This window comes from Salpingoeca rosetta (assembly GCF_000188695.1).
Source record: "Salpingoeca rosetta unplaced genomic scaffold supercont1.23, whole genome shotgun sequence".
Taxonomy (NCBI): Eukaryota; class Choanoflagellata; order Craspedida; family Salpingoecidae; genus Salpingoeca; species Salpingoeca rosetta.
This window is the reverse complement of record NW_004754911.1, coordinates 283,260-298,044: the sequence shown is the minus strand read 5'-3', so window position 1 is coordinate 298,044 and position 14,785 is coordinate 283,260. Positions and strand designations below refer to the sequence as shown.

Below are 14,785 nucleotides of genomic sequence, written 5' to 3'. Positions count from 1 at the left end.
ACGGAATGTAACAAATTCACACCGAGATGGGATTGCAATTGAGCAGCAAAGCGCCCGCCAGACAGTTGAAGAAAGTATGAACCAATGTTAAGAGCAATGATGATGATGTACACTCGCACCAGGATGAACGCGCACATCACACACACACAGAGCACACATCGCATCACCCAACGCACGCGCACATTCGCACCAAACACATAACACAATGCACCATCATGTCACACCGCTACCACACACACGCACACACCACTTCACACAACAAGCAACACAATCTTCCGCATGATGTCATTGAACCGTTTCGACTTTATTATGGCTTGCCACGTTGGAGCGTGATGTCAAAGACACACCAGCACGACCCACGGACACACGCGCGTAACAAAAGCACACGTCAATCAAACAAGGCTGAAGCAAAGGGGGTGGTGATGTGGGCGCAGACGTGACAATGACGAAGAGACAAAGGGGGAAGGCACGAACTGTAAAATTTCATCAAATCAAGTCATCGCTGGAACAGCGAACAAACACACGGAAAGACACGCGCCTTCATGGCTTTCTAAGATCGAAAAAAGCAACATACACACACATGCACAGGAACACTTGATTGACAAACAAGCACACACACACACAACCCCATCAAACTCCTTCATGACTACATGCACAACAAACAGACAATGCACTTGTAGGAAGGAAACGAGGATACGAGCATGTGCGAGGCAATCGGATAAGAACAACCAGTCGAGACAAATAGGAGAGGAAACTGCAAAGCCACGGAAACATACACGAGAGAAAAGGGGGCGGAGGCTGAAGCAAACACGTGGAATCAATGGAACCCTAGATACCTAAACAAGATGATGGCCATGGTGATGGCGATGAGAGCAACACCGCAACAGCGCGAGTTGGTTTGGACACGAGGAAACAAGGAAACGGAGAAGCTTGCCGGGTCAATGCGTGCGTGCGTGCGCACAAGCGCGCAAGCCGCAAAACCAACACCGGTGTGTGTAATGCGGTGACACAAAGGCCAGCCGAAGAGATAGAGGGGCGTGATAGCAAGGGGGAGAGAGTGTGTGTGTGGGAGAGAACATACGAGCTAAGTAACACACAACAAAGGACGTGTGCGCTGCAGCGTTAGCTGTGAGCCAGTGCAGTGATTCCCTCTAACGCATCGCGCTCCTGGTCACACAGGGAGGTGGTGGACCCAAACGTGCTGGACGGGGCAGAGGCACGGCGCAGGCTGCCGTTTGGGCCCTCGTGCAATAGCGACAGCGCCTCCACCACGTCGACAGTCGTTTCGCCGAGTGTCAATCGCATCAGCTCGCGTCTTGCGGCTTCAGGCTCGTGGTCTGGTGAGAGAAGTGGGGGGGGGGAAGACATTGTGTGCGTGCGTGTGCGTGTGAGTCTGTCTGTCTGTGTGTCTGTGTGTCTGTCTGTGTCTGTCTGTGTCTGCGTGTCTGCGTGTCTGTCTGTGTGTGTGTCTGTGTGTGTGCGTGTGTGTGTGTGTGTGTCTGTGTGTCTGCGTGTGTGTGTGTGTGTGTGTGTGTGTGTGTGTGGCTGTGTGTGTGTCTGTATGTGTGTTGACACAAACAAACAACAGATGCAAATGGAAGACGGAGACGGATAACCAAGCAAATATGTTTACCTTGCAGGAAGCGGGCGGCGTGTGCGAGGACCTGAATTGCGTTGCTGCCGTGATGATCGCTGGCAGGGGAGAGCGAGCTGTCGCTGTCCGCTGATCCGCTGTCTGTCGCCGACGGAGAAATGGACCGGTTCATCGGGAACACTGCATTGGGGACAAGACAACAGAGTGAGGAAAGAATAATTTGCGGGGGCATGAAGCAGGCATGATTCTGTCTGCTTGTGGTGTTGCGTAGGCCGTTGTGCATGGAATGGAGGCCCCACGTGTGTTGAAGAAATGACCACTCAAGCGCAACAATACAGCACAACCACAACCACGTCCACAACCACAACGACACTCACACCCAAAACCAAATTTACGATCTTAGCATCACAATTACAACCACAACCACGTCCACAACCACAACGACACTCACAACCAAAACCAAATTTACCATCTTAGCATCACAATTACAACCACAACCACAGCCGCAATCACAGCAGCAACAGCACGCACCGAAGCCAGCCTTGCCCTTTGGTCCCGGTGGCAGCACGGCGTCAGACTCTGAGCGGCTGCGGGCGGAGCGGGACGCGCGCTTGCGACGGCGATGCGCGGGGCGGGGTGCTCTGCTCGTGGATGCGCTTCGCGACTTCTTCGCACAGGGCCGGCCGTCTGTGTCCACCATATCTGCAAACGCATCAGCGCCCTCCTCCTCCTCCTCAAAGGCATCGTCGTTGTCTGTGTTGTCGTTGCTGTCCATGCTGAACGAGGGGCGTGGCCGGCGCGGATTCAAGAAGCGCCGTCGCGATGATGACGACGATGATGATGATGGTGTTGCTGTGGACGAGGAGAACGCGGCTGCCGACGCTGCGGAGAGCTGGGTGAGGGTGTGCGCGGTCTGCTCGTCTGCGTTCTGTGGAGTGTAGACGTGGTGGTGCATGAAGGCGCCTTGCTGGTCTGTTGCCGCCTCCTTGCTCATCTTGGGGCCGTCAACCATAAAGTCGGGTGCGCGCAGGATGGGCCCGAGGTGCGATGTGGACCGTGACTGGCGCATGGGCAGGCCGGTGCGGGCGGCCTCTTGCTCGCGCTGCTTCTGCAGCTTGCGGCGGCGCATGTTGGAGTTCCAGTGGTTCTTCACGGCGTTGTCCGTCCTGTTCAAGCGTGTATGTGTGTGTGTGTGTGTGTGTATGTGTGCATGTGTGTATGCGTATATGTGTATATGTGTATGTGTGCATGTGCGTGTGTGTGTATATGTATGTGCGCGTTTGTGTGTGTGTGTGTGTGTATGTGTATGTGTGTGTGTGTGTGCGTGAGCGTGTGTGACGGGGGAGGGGTGCGCCGGATCGGATGCAACACCGGAGAAAAGGAGAAACAGCGGGAAGATTGGGGGGGGGATGACAGCACAGGAAGTGGGCACCAGCAGGACGGAACAGTCATTTTGATTCAACAGGATACACACATGCATGCACGCATGCATACACACATACAAACAAAAATGTAAACAAGAATCCAAAAGCACACACACACACACCACACACACGCACACACATATACACACACAAACACACACACACACACACAAACACGCATTCAAATCAAACCACGCCCACACCTTCCGGGGAGAAGCTTGGCAATCTCTGCCCACTTGTTGCCGAGCTTCTTGTGGGCATCCAATAGGATGCGCTCCTCATCATCTGACCAGGCGCCCTTCTTCACAGAGGGGTCGAGGTGGTTGTGCCAGCGCTCGCGGCACTGCTTGCCCACGCGTGTCTTCATCTTCTTGGCAATCTCTGACCAGTTCTTTGCGCCGTGTTCCTGTACCAACTGGTGCAGGAGGGTATCCTCCTGTGTGTGTGTGTGTGTGTGTGTGTGTGTGTGTGTGTGTGTGTGTGTGTGTGTGTGTGTGTGTGTGTGTGTGTGTGCGTGTGTGTGTGTGTGTGTGTCGGTCGTCGCATGCATGAGTGATGAAGGTACACAGGAGTGATGCAAGCACGAGTGGTGCAGCCATGGCACTGCAATAACAACCGCAAAACACACACAACAATGCTGCAAATGCAAAGTAACAGTTGCAGAGCACACCCACCATGGCAACATCTCCAACCATCATCAAAGCACCAAAGCACAACAGCCCATCTATCGTCATGATCACGGATCAACAGCCCGCACCTCTTTGGTCCATGGGCCCTTTTGGATGGTCGGGTTGTGCATCTTCTCCCAGCGCTGGAGGCACTGGTTCTGCGAGCGGGCATAAAACAGGTTTGAGACGGCAGACCAGTTGTCGGTGCCGTAGAGGGTGATGGCGTCACGAAGAATGGTGTCTTCCTCCGGCAGCCACGACTTGGACTGCTTCTGCATCTGCACCTCCATGACGCGCTGCACGAGGTCCTCCAGGGTGTGCCCGGCGCGGACTTGCTCTGGCGTCCATGACTTGAGGGCGGTGACAAACGGGCCCGCACGTGCGGCACCCGTCTCACGCTTGCCAGCCTTGCTCATCGTCGATATGAAATGCGTGGATGGCGGGTATGCGTTGTTGATTGCAGATTCGGCGATGCTGGTGGATGGATGGATGGATCGCTCGATGGCTTGCTCGTCTGGCTGATTGGGAGCTGTGGATTGGCTTGATGTGCGGTTGCTATGAATGCGAAACGGACCGTGCGAAAGGAAAAAGACGTGCGTGCGTGTGTGTGCGACGTGATGTGGGCCGTGAGCGGAGGGGATCAGAGACAAAGGAAGAGAAGGGATGGTGATGCTGGACTGTATGAAATGGTTGATAGCCCTGATGCTGATGCTGATGCGAGCGTTGGTGCTGGGTGTTGTTGGTGCAGACGTTGGTGTGGTGTGGAAAGGAAAAGGGGGGAGGCCGCCGAGGGCTGACAAAACACAAGAGGGGGCTGACAGAAAAACTGCCGAGGACGAGAAGGGAGCAACACACGAGAGCAGGCAAGCAACCACAAACACACACGGAGAAGGTCCTGTGGGCGATGAGTGTGGAAACAGCCAAACAGGAGCAAAAGAATGAAACACGCACCGTACCGTTATCAACAGCCGATGATGGGAGGCGGTGTGTGTGGGACGCGAAACACTTGTGGATGCGGCGGTGGAGATTTGGGAGGGGGAGGCAGCACGCAAGTGGGGGGGGGGGGCTGTCGTGGACGCTGGTATGCGAGAGATGGAAGAAGGAGGGTTGTGCGTGGTGTGGCGAACGAAACACCACGAACCAAACACCAAACACCAAACACGAAACACCAGACCAAAACCGGATGGATCACGCGCAGAGACAAGACGGCACACGTGTGTGTGTGTGTGTGTGTGTGTGTGTGTGTATGTGTGTGTATGTGTGTGGTTGGATATGGGCGGAACAGGTCAGGGCAGCGAATGCGGATAGGGTGCGGCAATGGAAAGGTGGCGGGGTGGAGGAAGGGCAACAGAACAAGAGCACGGAAGGAGAGGCAAGAAGAGGGGGAAGGCAGGAGGGAAAAGGAGGATGGTGATGCTATGGAGGGAGTGTGTGGAATGTGGCGAGGAGAGCGATGCTTGTGTGGCTTGTGTGTGGCGTGTGGCTTGGTGTCTGTTACGTGCGCGAGCAGCAGGCGCAAGGCGATGGGAGGAAAGGCAACGCAACGGGCACAGCACGACGGTTTTTCCGCACAGCAAGGGAAGAGGACGGGGCGGGCGTCGTTTTTTTTTTTCTTTTGTGTTTTGCGAATTTTTTAATCAGCTGAGCGCGAAATTTTTCGTCGCCAAGACAGTGCCGCCAGCGCGCCAAAACTGGGGGAAAAACAGATCAAGGAAAAGACAACACAAAACGTAGTGTGTGATGTGTGTGTCTGTGTGTGTGTGTGTGTGTGTGTGTGTGTGTGTGTGTGTGTGTGTGTGTGCGTGTGTGTGTGTGTGTGTGTGTGTGTGTGTGTGTGTGTGTGTGTGTGTGTGTGTCTGTGTGTGTGTCTGTGTGTGTGTGTGTCTGTTTGTGTGTGTGTGCGTGTGTGTGTGTGTGTGTCTGTTTGTGTGTGTGTGTGTGATGTGTGTGCGCGTGTGTGTCTGTGTGTGTCTGTGTGTGTGTGTCTGTCTGCCTATCCCTCTGCCGCTCCGTCGCTTTGTCGCTCTGTCACGAACGCACACATGCATACAAACGACCAAAACACCAAAGATCATCGTGTACATTGACATGCTTCAATGGAGACGCCAGAAGCTCGGCATCAAAACAAATGAGGGAAAGCACTGAGAATAACAACAATGCAACAAGGGGAAGAGTAACACCTGCCTAAAATGTAGACGCGTGTGCACATCATGCGAGGGGGCGCCGACAACGGGGAAGGGAGACAGGAAGACGGGGGGGGCGAGGGGAATGGGAAGAATGAAGAAAACGGCAAAAGGGAGACAGGGAGAGACAGAAGAAGAGGGGGGCAGAGGGGGCAAGAAAAGAAGAAGGGAGAGAACTTACATATACACACTCTCATATACGTGTTCACACGCGCACACACACGTGTTCACACGCGCACACACCCGCACACACACACACATACAAACACCCGCGCCCATACGCACACATACACACGCACACAAACACATCCATACGCACCTGCACGCACGCAGGCTAGTAGTATTTGAGGGAGGAGAGAAAGGCTGAGAGGGCAGCATCAAACCCAGACGCTGCTGCTGCCGCTTGCACTTGCTGCTCCTGTAGCTGTGTCGCCGTCACGGCATCTGAAGCCTCCTCCTCCTTCCCTGATGATGATGATGAGGATGGTAATGGCTGCATTGTAGTTGTTGGTGTCATTGGCACGTGGAGCTCCGCCAGGGGATTCCTCACCACGTGCGGCACGTAAATCTGTCATCGGTTGCGATGTGATGTATGTGAATGCATGTGTTGTTAGAGAGAGTGTGTGTGTGATGTGTACGAGTGTGAATGTGTGTGTGTGTGTGTGTGTGTGATGTGTGCGAGTGTGAATGTGTGTGTGTGTGCGAGTGTGTGTGTGTGTGTGTATGTGTGTGTGTGTGCATGGGTTACAGGAAAGGTGGCGACACAAACACACACACACACACGAGAGCATGCATGCACCGAGTGAAACACAGCAGCAGGGCTTCTCGCTACCAACAACAACTGCAGCAATAACAACTGCAACAGCCACAGCGATGCCATTCGCTCACGTGTGCGAAGATGTGTTCGAGGTCGCGGTCAATGTTGCCGACGGAGAGGTCGGTGCACATGACAAACTTGAGCCCGGTTGGTGTTTCAAAGCAGTGCAACTTGTACGTCGCTGTCTTGTATGACCGAAACCGCTTCCTGCTCACATGTGAGCGTGAGCAGAGAGGGAGGGGGTGAGGGGGTGAGGGGTATGGGGGAAAAGGGTGTGTGTGGTGGGGGGGGGGTGAAAGAGAAACGTGTGCCCACATCAAGCAGGTGGTGTGCGGGTGTGTGCGCACGTGGTCGATGACCCAACAACAAACGAACTAACAACAAGCACAACAAGTGCGTGGAACAAGGCACGCGCTGTGACGGACTTGTCGTTGGGTGAGATCTTCTCTGCGAACTTTTTCAACGAGTACAAGAGGCCATACAGCAACTGCGTCAAGGGAACACGAGCACATGCAATATGCACAGTGTGTGTGTGTGAGCAGGTGCACAAGAGCCGCGACTCATCCAGCAAGCGTGCACCCAAACGAGGGAGGTTGCAGAGAAGAGAGAAGGAGAGCAAGACCCAGACAAAGAGGGTGCGAGACACTGACAAAGAGGGTGCGAGACACTGACAAAGAGGGTGCGAGACACACACAAACACATATGCACACACATACATGCACACAGACACACACACACACACACGCACAAACACCTTGTCTGTGTCGCTGCGTTGTTGCTTCGATCCTCGCTTCAAGTCCTTCTGATACAAACAAACGCCTTGGCGATTGTACAGGTAAAAGTTGTAGATCATCGCTGCAGCGAGGACGAGGACGAGGGCTGGACTGAACTGGACTGGAGAGTAAGCGAGCCACGCAAGGACACAAGGAGTGCCGTCGACACACCGCGGAGGGGCGGGCAGGTGACAGCAGCGCAGGCGACAGCAGCTGCTTCAGGGTCGACTCAGTCGTGTGTGTGTGTGTGTGTGGGCGCGAGTTTTCAAAATCAATCAACCATCAAACAGCAGCAAGCAATAAGAGAGTGCACGAGGGGTGGATGTAGAGGCACGCACCACACATTCCAGTACTGCACCACCCATTGTTCACCGTTGCTTGGCAGGCCTGTGCTGCAACGTTTTGCTGCTTTGGCCTTCGCTTGCCCTTCTTTGCCACCACACCCGAGCACCCCGCCGCTGCACGCCATGGCTGCCGTGATGAAGCAGAAGAAGCAACAGCCGCCCAACTACGCCAAGTTCGCCTTTGGCGGCCTTGCCGGGTATGATGGTTGGAAGAGAGAGGGGAGGACCTTGCTTGATGGCGTGTGTCTGTCTGTGTGCATCTGTGTGTCTATGTGTCTGTGTCTGTGTCTGTGTCTGTCTGTGGCTGTGTCTGTGTGTGTCTGGCTGGCTGGCTGGCTGGCTGGCTCTGGCTCTGTCTCTGTCTATCTGCAATTGTGTGTGTGTCTGTGTTATCTGCTTGGCCGTTACGGACCGGCTCAATGACGCTGCGCTTCACTCATGCAACCTGCCCCCCCCCCACACACACATGATAGGATGGGTGCCACGTTCTTCGTGCAGCCGCTGGACTTGCTCAAGAACAGGATGCAGGTGGCTGGGGGACGCGTGAGCTTTTTCACCATCGTCGGTAACGTCATCAAACAAGAAGGCGCACTCGCCCTTTATACTGGGTTGGTGGTGGTGGTGTGTGTCTGTGTGTGTGTGTGTGTGTGTGTGTGTGTCTGTCTGTCTGTCTGTCTGTCTGTGTCTGTCTGTGTGTGCGTGTATGTGTTTGTCTGCGTGGGCATGTGTGTGTTTGTATCTGTGCATGTGTTTCCGCACCTCCTTCCTACCTGCCAACCTTTCCATCACTTCCACTCCCATTCACGTGTCTCGTCTCCCATACCAGCCTGTCTGCGGGCCTGCTACGACAGGCAACGTACACAACCACCCGTCTCGGCGTCTACAACATGCTCCTCGACAAGGCCATGTATGCTGATTGAGCCTGCTGAGCAGGATTGGTCCTGGCGTCATCCCTTGCCTCGATGGCTCCCTCACTCACTCACCCACCCATTCGCACTCGCTCATTCACTCATTCAATCACTCACTCACTCACCCACCCATTTGCACTCACTCACTCATTCACTCACTCGCTCACTCACCCACCCATTCGCACTCACTCAATCACTCACACACACACACACACACACACACACACACACACACACACACACACACACACATATTGCCAGGACGGCGAGCGACGGGGAGCTATCGTTTGCGTCCAAGGCCGGCATTGGGCTGACAGCCGGTGCTGTTGGCGCCGTTGTCGGCACTCCCGCCGAGATTGCACTCATCCGTATGTCCTCCGATGGAAGGTGCGCTGTACGCAAGTGATGTATATGGAGAGAGACACGTGCTCCAGAACACCTGCCAGTTCTGTACATGAACACACGTTTCACGCGCACGCACATATACACATGCGAGACACTGAAACATGTACACATTCACACGAACACACTTGCATGTCACACAAGCAAACAATTCCCCCCCCTCTCCCCCTCCTCCTGTCCCTCCGTGTGCATGTCTAACTCATTCACTCTGATACCCGCGTGTCTGCACATGTGCGCACACAGCCGGCCAGCTGCTGAGCGCCGTGGATACACGAGCGTCTTCAACGCTCTCTCCCGCATCGCCCGTGAGGAAGGCGTCCTGACCCTCTGGCGGGTACGTGCCGACGCCGATGCTGATGCTGCTGCGTTTGTGTGTGTGTGTGTGTGTGTGTCTGTGTGTGTCTGTGTGTGTCTGTGTGTGTCTGTGTGTCTGTGTGTGTGTGTGTCTGTATGTATGTTTGTCTGTGTGTGTGTGTGTGTCTGTGTGTGTCTGTGTGTGTGTATGTGTGTGTGTCTGTATGTATGTATGTATGTATGTGCTGTGGACTTGCGTTACATCACGCCCCTTTGCTTGACCGACACCCACAAAGCCACAACACACATACACACACACATACACACACACGCACGCACGCACGCACACACATACACACACACATACACACACACACATACACACGCACGCACGCACGCACGCACACACATACACACATATGTGCGTAGGGATGCGGCCCCACAGTTGCCCGCGCAATGGTTGTCAACGCAGCTCAACTCGCCACGTATACGCAGGCCAAGCAAGTCATCAAGCAAACATGTGCGCCTCCTGTGTATCCTGCGTGTGCATCCTGCGTGTGCGTATGCATCTTGCCTGTGTGCACCTTGTGTGCGAGTTTGTGTTTGCAACAAGTTGCTCTCTGTGCTCACACGCGACTCGACCAATGTACAATGCACATCCAACTCCCTTCCCCCTCCTCTCCTCGAACGACCCAACCCCCAGTTGAGCTTGACGGGATTGGGCTGCACTTCAGCGCAAGCATGGTCAGCGGGCTCGCCACCACGGCAGCTAGCATGCCCGTGGACATTCTCAAGACGCGCATCCAGAACATGAACTACGTCAATGGGGTCCCCGAATTCAAGGTGCGCGCCGTGATTACTTGCATGCGCAATTATTGCTGTGTTGCACGATTGCTTGCTTGCGTGTGCGGTTGTCGGTTGATTGGTTGGCTGCATGTACGATGACTTGCTTGGAGGTGAGCCAACGCTGCTTGTTGATGTTGTCTGGCCAGTCCTGGCGAGAAGATGCATATTCACATGCAAACACACAACAAAACACACCACACCACATGTGCATCAGGGACCACTGCACGTTGCGTCGCACATTGTGCGTTCGGAAGGTGTGTTTGCCCTGTGGAAGGGCTTCCTTCCGTACTACGCACGTCTCGGCCCACACACCGTCCTCACATTCATCATTCTGGAGCAACTCAACAAAGCCTACAACACAATCGCCGCCTGATTGTGTGCTGTCACGTGCTTTGCTGTTGTGTCTGTCATGTGTGTGTGTGTATGTGTGATATGTGTCTGTACCTGTGTGTATGTGTGTGTGCGTGTGTGTATGTGTGATATGTGTCTGTACCTGTGTGTATGTGTGTGTGCGTGTGTGTATGTGTGATATGTGTCTGTACCTGTATGCTTGCGCATCTTCGTACCTGTGTATGTGTGTGTGTGTGTGTTTCTGTTTTGTGTGGCCGATGCGACCGTCATTGCACTCCGTCATCCCGCGGCTGCCTCCACCTGTGCTTTTATTCCGGACAACAGCGCCACAATTCGTTTTTGTTGCACTGTGCCCTGCTGACAAGCACGCACGCATGACATTCTTTTTGTGTTTGGTCTCCCTTGCTTGCTCACCTGCTTTATGTTTGCTGCTTCGCGTTCCTACAGCAGCAGCCTGCTGATTTTGTCGTAGTCAACCATGCACGCGTGCGTGTCGTGTGCAGCTTGTGTGCGTGTGTGCTCTAGGTGTATATTGCGTGCCGTGTTGGGGGGTGGATGCAACCGTACCGAGATAAACCCTTCACCATCAGTAAAGAGCAGTGTGTGTGTGTGTGTGTGTGTGTACGTGTGTGTGTGTGTGTGTGTGTGTGTGTGTGTGTGTGTGTGTGTGTGTGTGTGTGCGTGTGTATGCGTGTGTGTGTGTGTGCGTGCGTGCATGTGTGTGTGTTCGTGTGTGTGTGTGTGTGTGTGTGCGTGTGTATGCGTGTGTGTGTGTCGCTTGTTGTGTTCCCTGTGTTTCTTGTCACGTTGCCTTGCAACAATCACCTCTCAAACGCACGGCAAGAATTGTATGATATGGGTGCGTTCACTGGCAAATGCCAGTGATGGCCACGTCCACAACAAAAGGGCATGAATGTCTACAAAGCAAGGCAACTCACACGGTGGAGTGCAAAGGATGGCAGTAACAACTGTATCACCAAGTTTCAAACAGGCAGCAGAAAGCGTAAGTTCAGCACAGATAGAAATGCAAATCCGGAAACGTCTTCGCACTCAATGCGGGAACAGTGAGAGGTTCCTCATGGTGCAATACACACCAACCATGTGCACACGCACACGCAAGCTGTGCACAACACACTCTCTGTCTCTCGCGTGTCTTCACGTACGTGCACAACACACACACGCACACACACACACACACACGCACGCACACACACACACACACACACGCACACACGCACACACGCACACAATACGACACACTCTCTCGCATACATCATGCACCATCAACCACCCCCTCCCTCCCTGCTCCACCTTTCTTCACATTTCATCCTCCCCCATCCTCCAAACCAACACCATCTCTCTCTATCTCTCTATCTCTCTCTGCCCTCACTACCATCATGGCTCTCAATCGTTCCATTCGGGCTGCACAAGCTTGCGTGCAGGCTTCTTCTGGCGTGGAGGCCCTGGCCTTGCCTTGGACTTGGACGATGTTGGCTTTGGCACGGTGCTCTTGACGCCTTGCAGGCGCTTGAGAAACGCCTTGTTCTGGTTGGCGGTTTCGCGCTGGTGTTTGCGCCGGTTCACGCTGGAAGATGCGACGTGCTTCTGCGACTTGTGCGGACGTGTGTCCATCGCCCCGCCTTTGCGTTGGATCTAAGAGCACACGCGACGGTGGTGGTGGATGAGAGAACATGCTTTGAGACATGAACGCTGTGTGCAAATGGTTGCACAAGAACTGAGCAAGAGAAGAAAGGGGTGAAGGAAGGGGAATGGCTGGGGGTGGAGGAGACCACAAATACGCGCATGCACGTACATACACACACGCACACACGCACGTACATACACACGCGCGCACAGACTAACACACACACACACACACACACACACACACACACACACACACACACACACTACCACACACAAACACACACACAAACACACACAAACACACACACACACACACACACACACAAACACACACACACACACACACAAACACACACACACACACACAAACACACACACACACACACAAACACGCACACACACAAACACACACAAACACACACACACACACAACCACGCACACACAACTACACACACACGCACGCACCTCTTCAAGTTTGCCGAGGAGCATGACGTTTTCGCGTTGGATGCGTCGCATGTCATCTCGGTTGTGTGTACGGTTCGTTGGCAGCCCTGTCAGCCGCAGCTCTGACAGCTTGGGGATCGCTGTACACGACCGCGTGGATGGAAAGATGCCGAAGACAGCGCAAAGTTGTTAGACGTACAGCGACTCCAAAACGTTGGAAGCGACGGCCACAACCCTGCTCACTCACAACCACAGGCACCATCACACTCACGGCATTCCATCATCACCGTGACTGATATGCAGGTGCACTCACGTGATACGTCTTCGTAGTAGCGCGAGTCGTCCATGTCCTCCTCCTCTTCAATCAAGCCGTCGTCATCGTCGTCGCTGGTGGCTCCATCGTGACGTCCACGCTGCTGCGTGCGATCCCTGTCATGTCCACCACCAACCACTTCTTCCTCCACATCGCTCTCATCATCGTAGTTCACCTCGTCCTTGCCCTTGGTTCTTCTCGCCCCCTTTGCATGCTGACCGCGTCTCTGAGGTGACGATCCCTGCGCCAGCCCGCGTTCCTCCTCCACCACTTCATCCTCTGCTATCCTGCCCCTTCTCAACGCCATGGCGTGCTTTGTGTGAGCCTTGGTTGGTTGGTTGTGCTTGCAGTCTGGTCGTTGTATTGCTTGTTTGGGTTTGTCGCTTTTGGGTTGCGAGGCAGAAACTGCGCCGCGAAATTCAAACCACACCAACCAAACACATGTACAACGCACTCACATTCACACATGTACCACACACACACGTACCACACACACACACACACACACACACACACACACACACACACACACACACACACACACACACACACACACACACCACACACAAACACACACATACATACACACACACACATACACGCACACACTCTCTCTCTCGTCTCGTTCTCTCCTCTTCAGCTGGCCTCTCTAAGGAGCGCGTTGAGCATGTTCTGCACGGCCGGGTCGTTAAGGTCGATGCTCGCGTCCTGGGTCGTTGTCGCTGTGCGTTGGTGCGCGGCAGCAGTGCCCGGTGCTGCTGGGCGGGGTGCTGGTCGATACCCGCCGCCGCCGCCACCGCCACTATTCGGTGCAGACTGCAGGCGCGGGTCCGACGGCGCGGTGCTGTGGGGAACAGGCGGCGCCGGCCTGGCCACGGAAATGAAAGAAAGGCATGAAGTTACACGTGACGGTGTGTGCATGTGTGTGTGTGTGTGTATGTGTGTGCATGTGTGTGTGTATGTGTGTGTGCATGTGCATATGTGTGTGTTCACGTGTGTGTGTGTGTGTGTGTGTGTGTGTGTGTGTTGGTGAACAGCGGTACCGGTGATGTGCAGGAGAAACACGACAAACAGCGTGGCTGCAGAAGATGCCACCGATGCGGGCACAACCTCGTCACCATCACCACCATCACCAACACCGACACCACGACCATCTGCACCACCACCACTAACACCAACATCGCCGCCACCACCGCTGTCGGCCCCCCCCCCCCGGTGATGGTGTCGACGTCGCTCTCATCACCGCCGGTAGCAGGCGACTCGTTGATGACAAGACAAACTCACGACTGCGGAGAGGGTGTGCTCTGGCCAAGAATCTTGTAAATCTGGGAAGTCAGGCTCTGCGTGTGGGCATTCGTGCGTGTGGCGGGCGACGCAACCACGGGCGGCTGCTCGTAGGAAAGGGCAGAGACAGGGGTTGCGGACACAGCGCTGTCGGTTGCCTGTAGGCACACGACGGCGACAGTTGGACGGGATGCAATAGAGGAAAGAAGGTTCACGTTGGCACCGTTGGGATGGCAATGGGGAAGGAAGTGGGGCGCGGCCGACGCAGGCGGTGGGGAATACCGAGCGCAAATCAGCCAGGAGGGAACCAAGCACCGCATGCGTGGTGTGTGTATGTGTGTGTGTGAGTGCATCATGCGTGTTTCGAACTTGACAGTGTCATTGTGGTGTACATGTGTGTGTGTTTGTGTGTGTTTGTGTGTGTCTGTGTGTGTGTGGTGTGTGTGTGTGTGTATGTGTGTGTGTGTGGTGTGTGTGTGTGTGTGTGTGTGT

The 14,785-nt window shown here is 54.5% G+C and overlaps 5 protein-coding genes across 5 annotated transcripts in view; 1 reads left to right on the top strand and 4 right to left on the bottom strand.

Annotated features, from left to right (window-relative positions):
* Window positions 1–291: 291 nt before the first annotated feature.
* On the bottom strand, window positions 292–5,245 carry PTSG_08337 (transcription factor). Its single transcript, XM_004990532.1, has 6 exons — window positions 4,643–5,245; window positions 3,776–4,241; window positions 3,222–3,454; window positions 2,126–2,760; window positions 1,634–1,774; window positions 292–1,337 (listed from the first exon to the last, which is right to left on the bottom strand). The coding sequence occupies exons 2-6, from the start codon at window positions 4,100–4,102 to the stop codon at window positions 1,123–1,125; spliced, it is 1,551 nt and encodes a 516-aa protein (XP_004990589.1). The 5' UTR covers window positions 4,103–4,241; window positions 4,643–5,245; the 3' UTR covers window positions 292–1,122.
* A 482-nt stretch (window positions 5,246–5,727) lies between these two features.
* Window positions 5,728–7,727, bottom strand: PTSG_08336 (uncharacterized protein). Its single transcript, XM_004990531.1, has 4 exons — window positions 7,441–7,727; window positions 7,112–7,173; window positions 6,758–6,893; window positions 5,728–6,437 (listed from the first exon to the last, which is right to left on the bottom strand). Exons 1-4 carry the CDS (start codon window positions 7,537–7,539, stop codon window positions 6,204–6,206), a joined length of 531 nt encoding a protein of 176 aa, XP_004990588.1. The 5' UTR covers window positions 7,540–7,727; the 3' UTR covers window positions 5,728–6,203.
* A 199-nt stretch (window positions 7,728–7,926) lies between these two features.
* On the top strand, window positions 7,927–10,626 carry PTSG_08335 (2-oxoglutarate/malate carrier protein; the record flags this gene model as incomplete). The annotated part of the gene is made up of 8 exons (XM_004990530.1): window positions 7,927–8,000; window positions 8,277–8,411; window positions 8,630–8,710; window positions 8,973–9,098; window positions 9,357–9,447; window positions 9,837–9,927; window positions 10,111–10,250; window positions 10,468–10,626. 8 exons carry the CDS (start codon window positions 7,927–7,929, stop codon window positions 10,624–10,626), a joined length of 897 nt encoding a protein of 298 aa, XP_004990587.1.
* An 813-nt stretch (window positions 10,627–11,439) lies between these two features.
* PTSG_08334 (uncharacterized protein) lies at window positions 11,440–13,522 on the bottom strand. The gene is made up of 3 exons (XM_004990529.1): window positions 13,010–13,522; window positions 12,718–12,836; window positions 11,440–12,257 (listed from the first exon to the last, which is right to left on the bottom strand). Exons 1-3 carry the CDS (start codon window positions 13,314–13,316, stop codon window positions 12,009–12,011), a joined length of 675 nt encoding a protein of 224 aa, XP_004990586.1. The 5' UTR covers window positions 13,317–13,522; the 3' UTR covers window positions 11,440–12,008.
* A 123-nt stretch (window positions 13,523–13,645) lies between these two features.
* PTSG_08333 (heterogeneous nuclear ribonucleoproteins C) overlaps window positions 13,646–14,785 on the bottom strand; it is a gene marked incomplete at both ends in the record, with an annotated part of 5,407 nt that continues 4,267 nt past the window's right edge. Inside the window, 2 exons of the mRNA XM_004990528.1 lie at window positions 13,646–13,877; window positions 14,294–14,451. Of these exons, the coding sequence (XP_004990585.1) occupies window positions 13,646–13,877; window positions 14,294–14,451 (390 nt within the window). The remainder of the gene's footprint in view (window positions 13,878–14,293; window positions 14,452–14,785) is intronic.

Coding starts and splice junctions, on each gene's coding strand:
- PTSG_08337 (XM_004990532.1), bottom strand. CDS start 4,102: ATGAGCAAGGCTGGCAAGCGTGAGACGGGTGCCGCACGTGCGGGCCCG. Junction 2,761..3,221: donor GCCAAGCTTCTCCCCGGAAG/GTGTGGGCGTGG, acceptor ACGCTTGAACAG/GACGGACAACGCCGTGAAGA. Junction 1,775..2,125: donor AAAGGGCAAGGCTGGCTTCG/GTGCGTGCTGTT, acceptor TCCCCAATGCAG/TGTTCCCGATGAACCGGTCC.
- PTSG_08336 (XM_004990531.1), bottom strand. CDS start 7,539: ATGATCTACAACTTTTACCTGTACAATCGCCAAGGCGTTTGTTTGTAT. Junction 7,174..7,440: donor AACGCAGCGACACAGACAAG/GTGTTTGTGCGT, acceptor CCCTTGACGCAG/TTGCTGTATGGCCTCTTGTA. Junction 6,438..6,757: donor TCGAACACATCTTCGCACAC/GTGAGCGAATGG, acceptor AACCGATGACAG/ATTTACGTGCCGCACGTGGT.
- PTSG_08334 (XM_004990529.1), bottom strand. CDS start 13,316: ATGGCGTTGAGAAGGGGCAGGATAGCAGAGGATGAAGTGGTGGAGGAG. Junction 12,837..13,009: donor CTACTACGAAGACGTATCAC/GTGAGTGCACCT, acceptor GGTCGTGTACAG/CGATCCCCAAGCTGTCAGAG. Junction 12,258..12,717: donor TCCTCGGCAAACTTGAAGAG/GTGCGTGCGTGT, acceptor GTGTGCTCTTAG/ATCCAACGCAAAGGCGGGGC.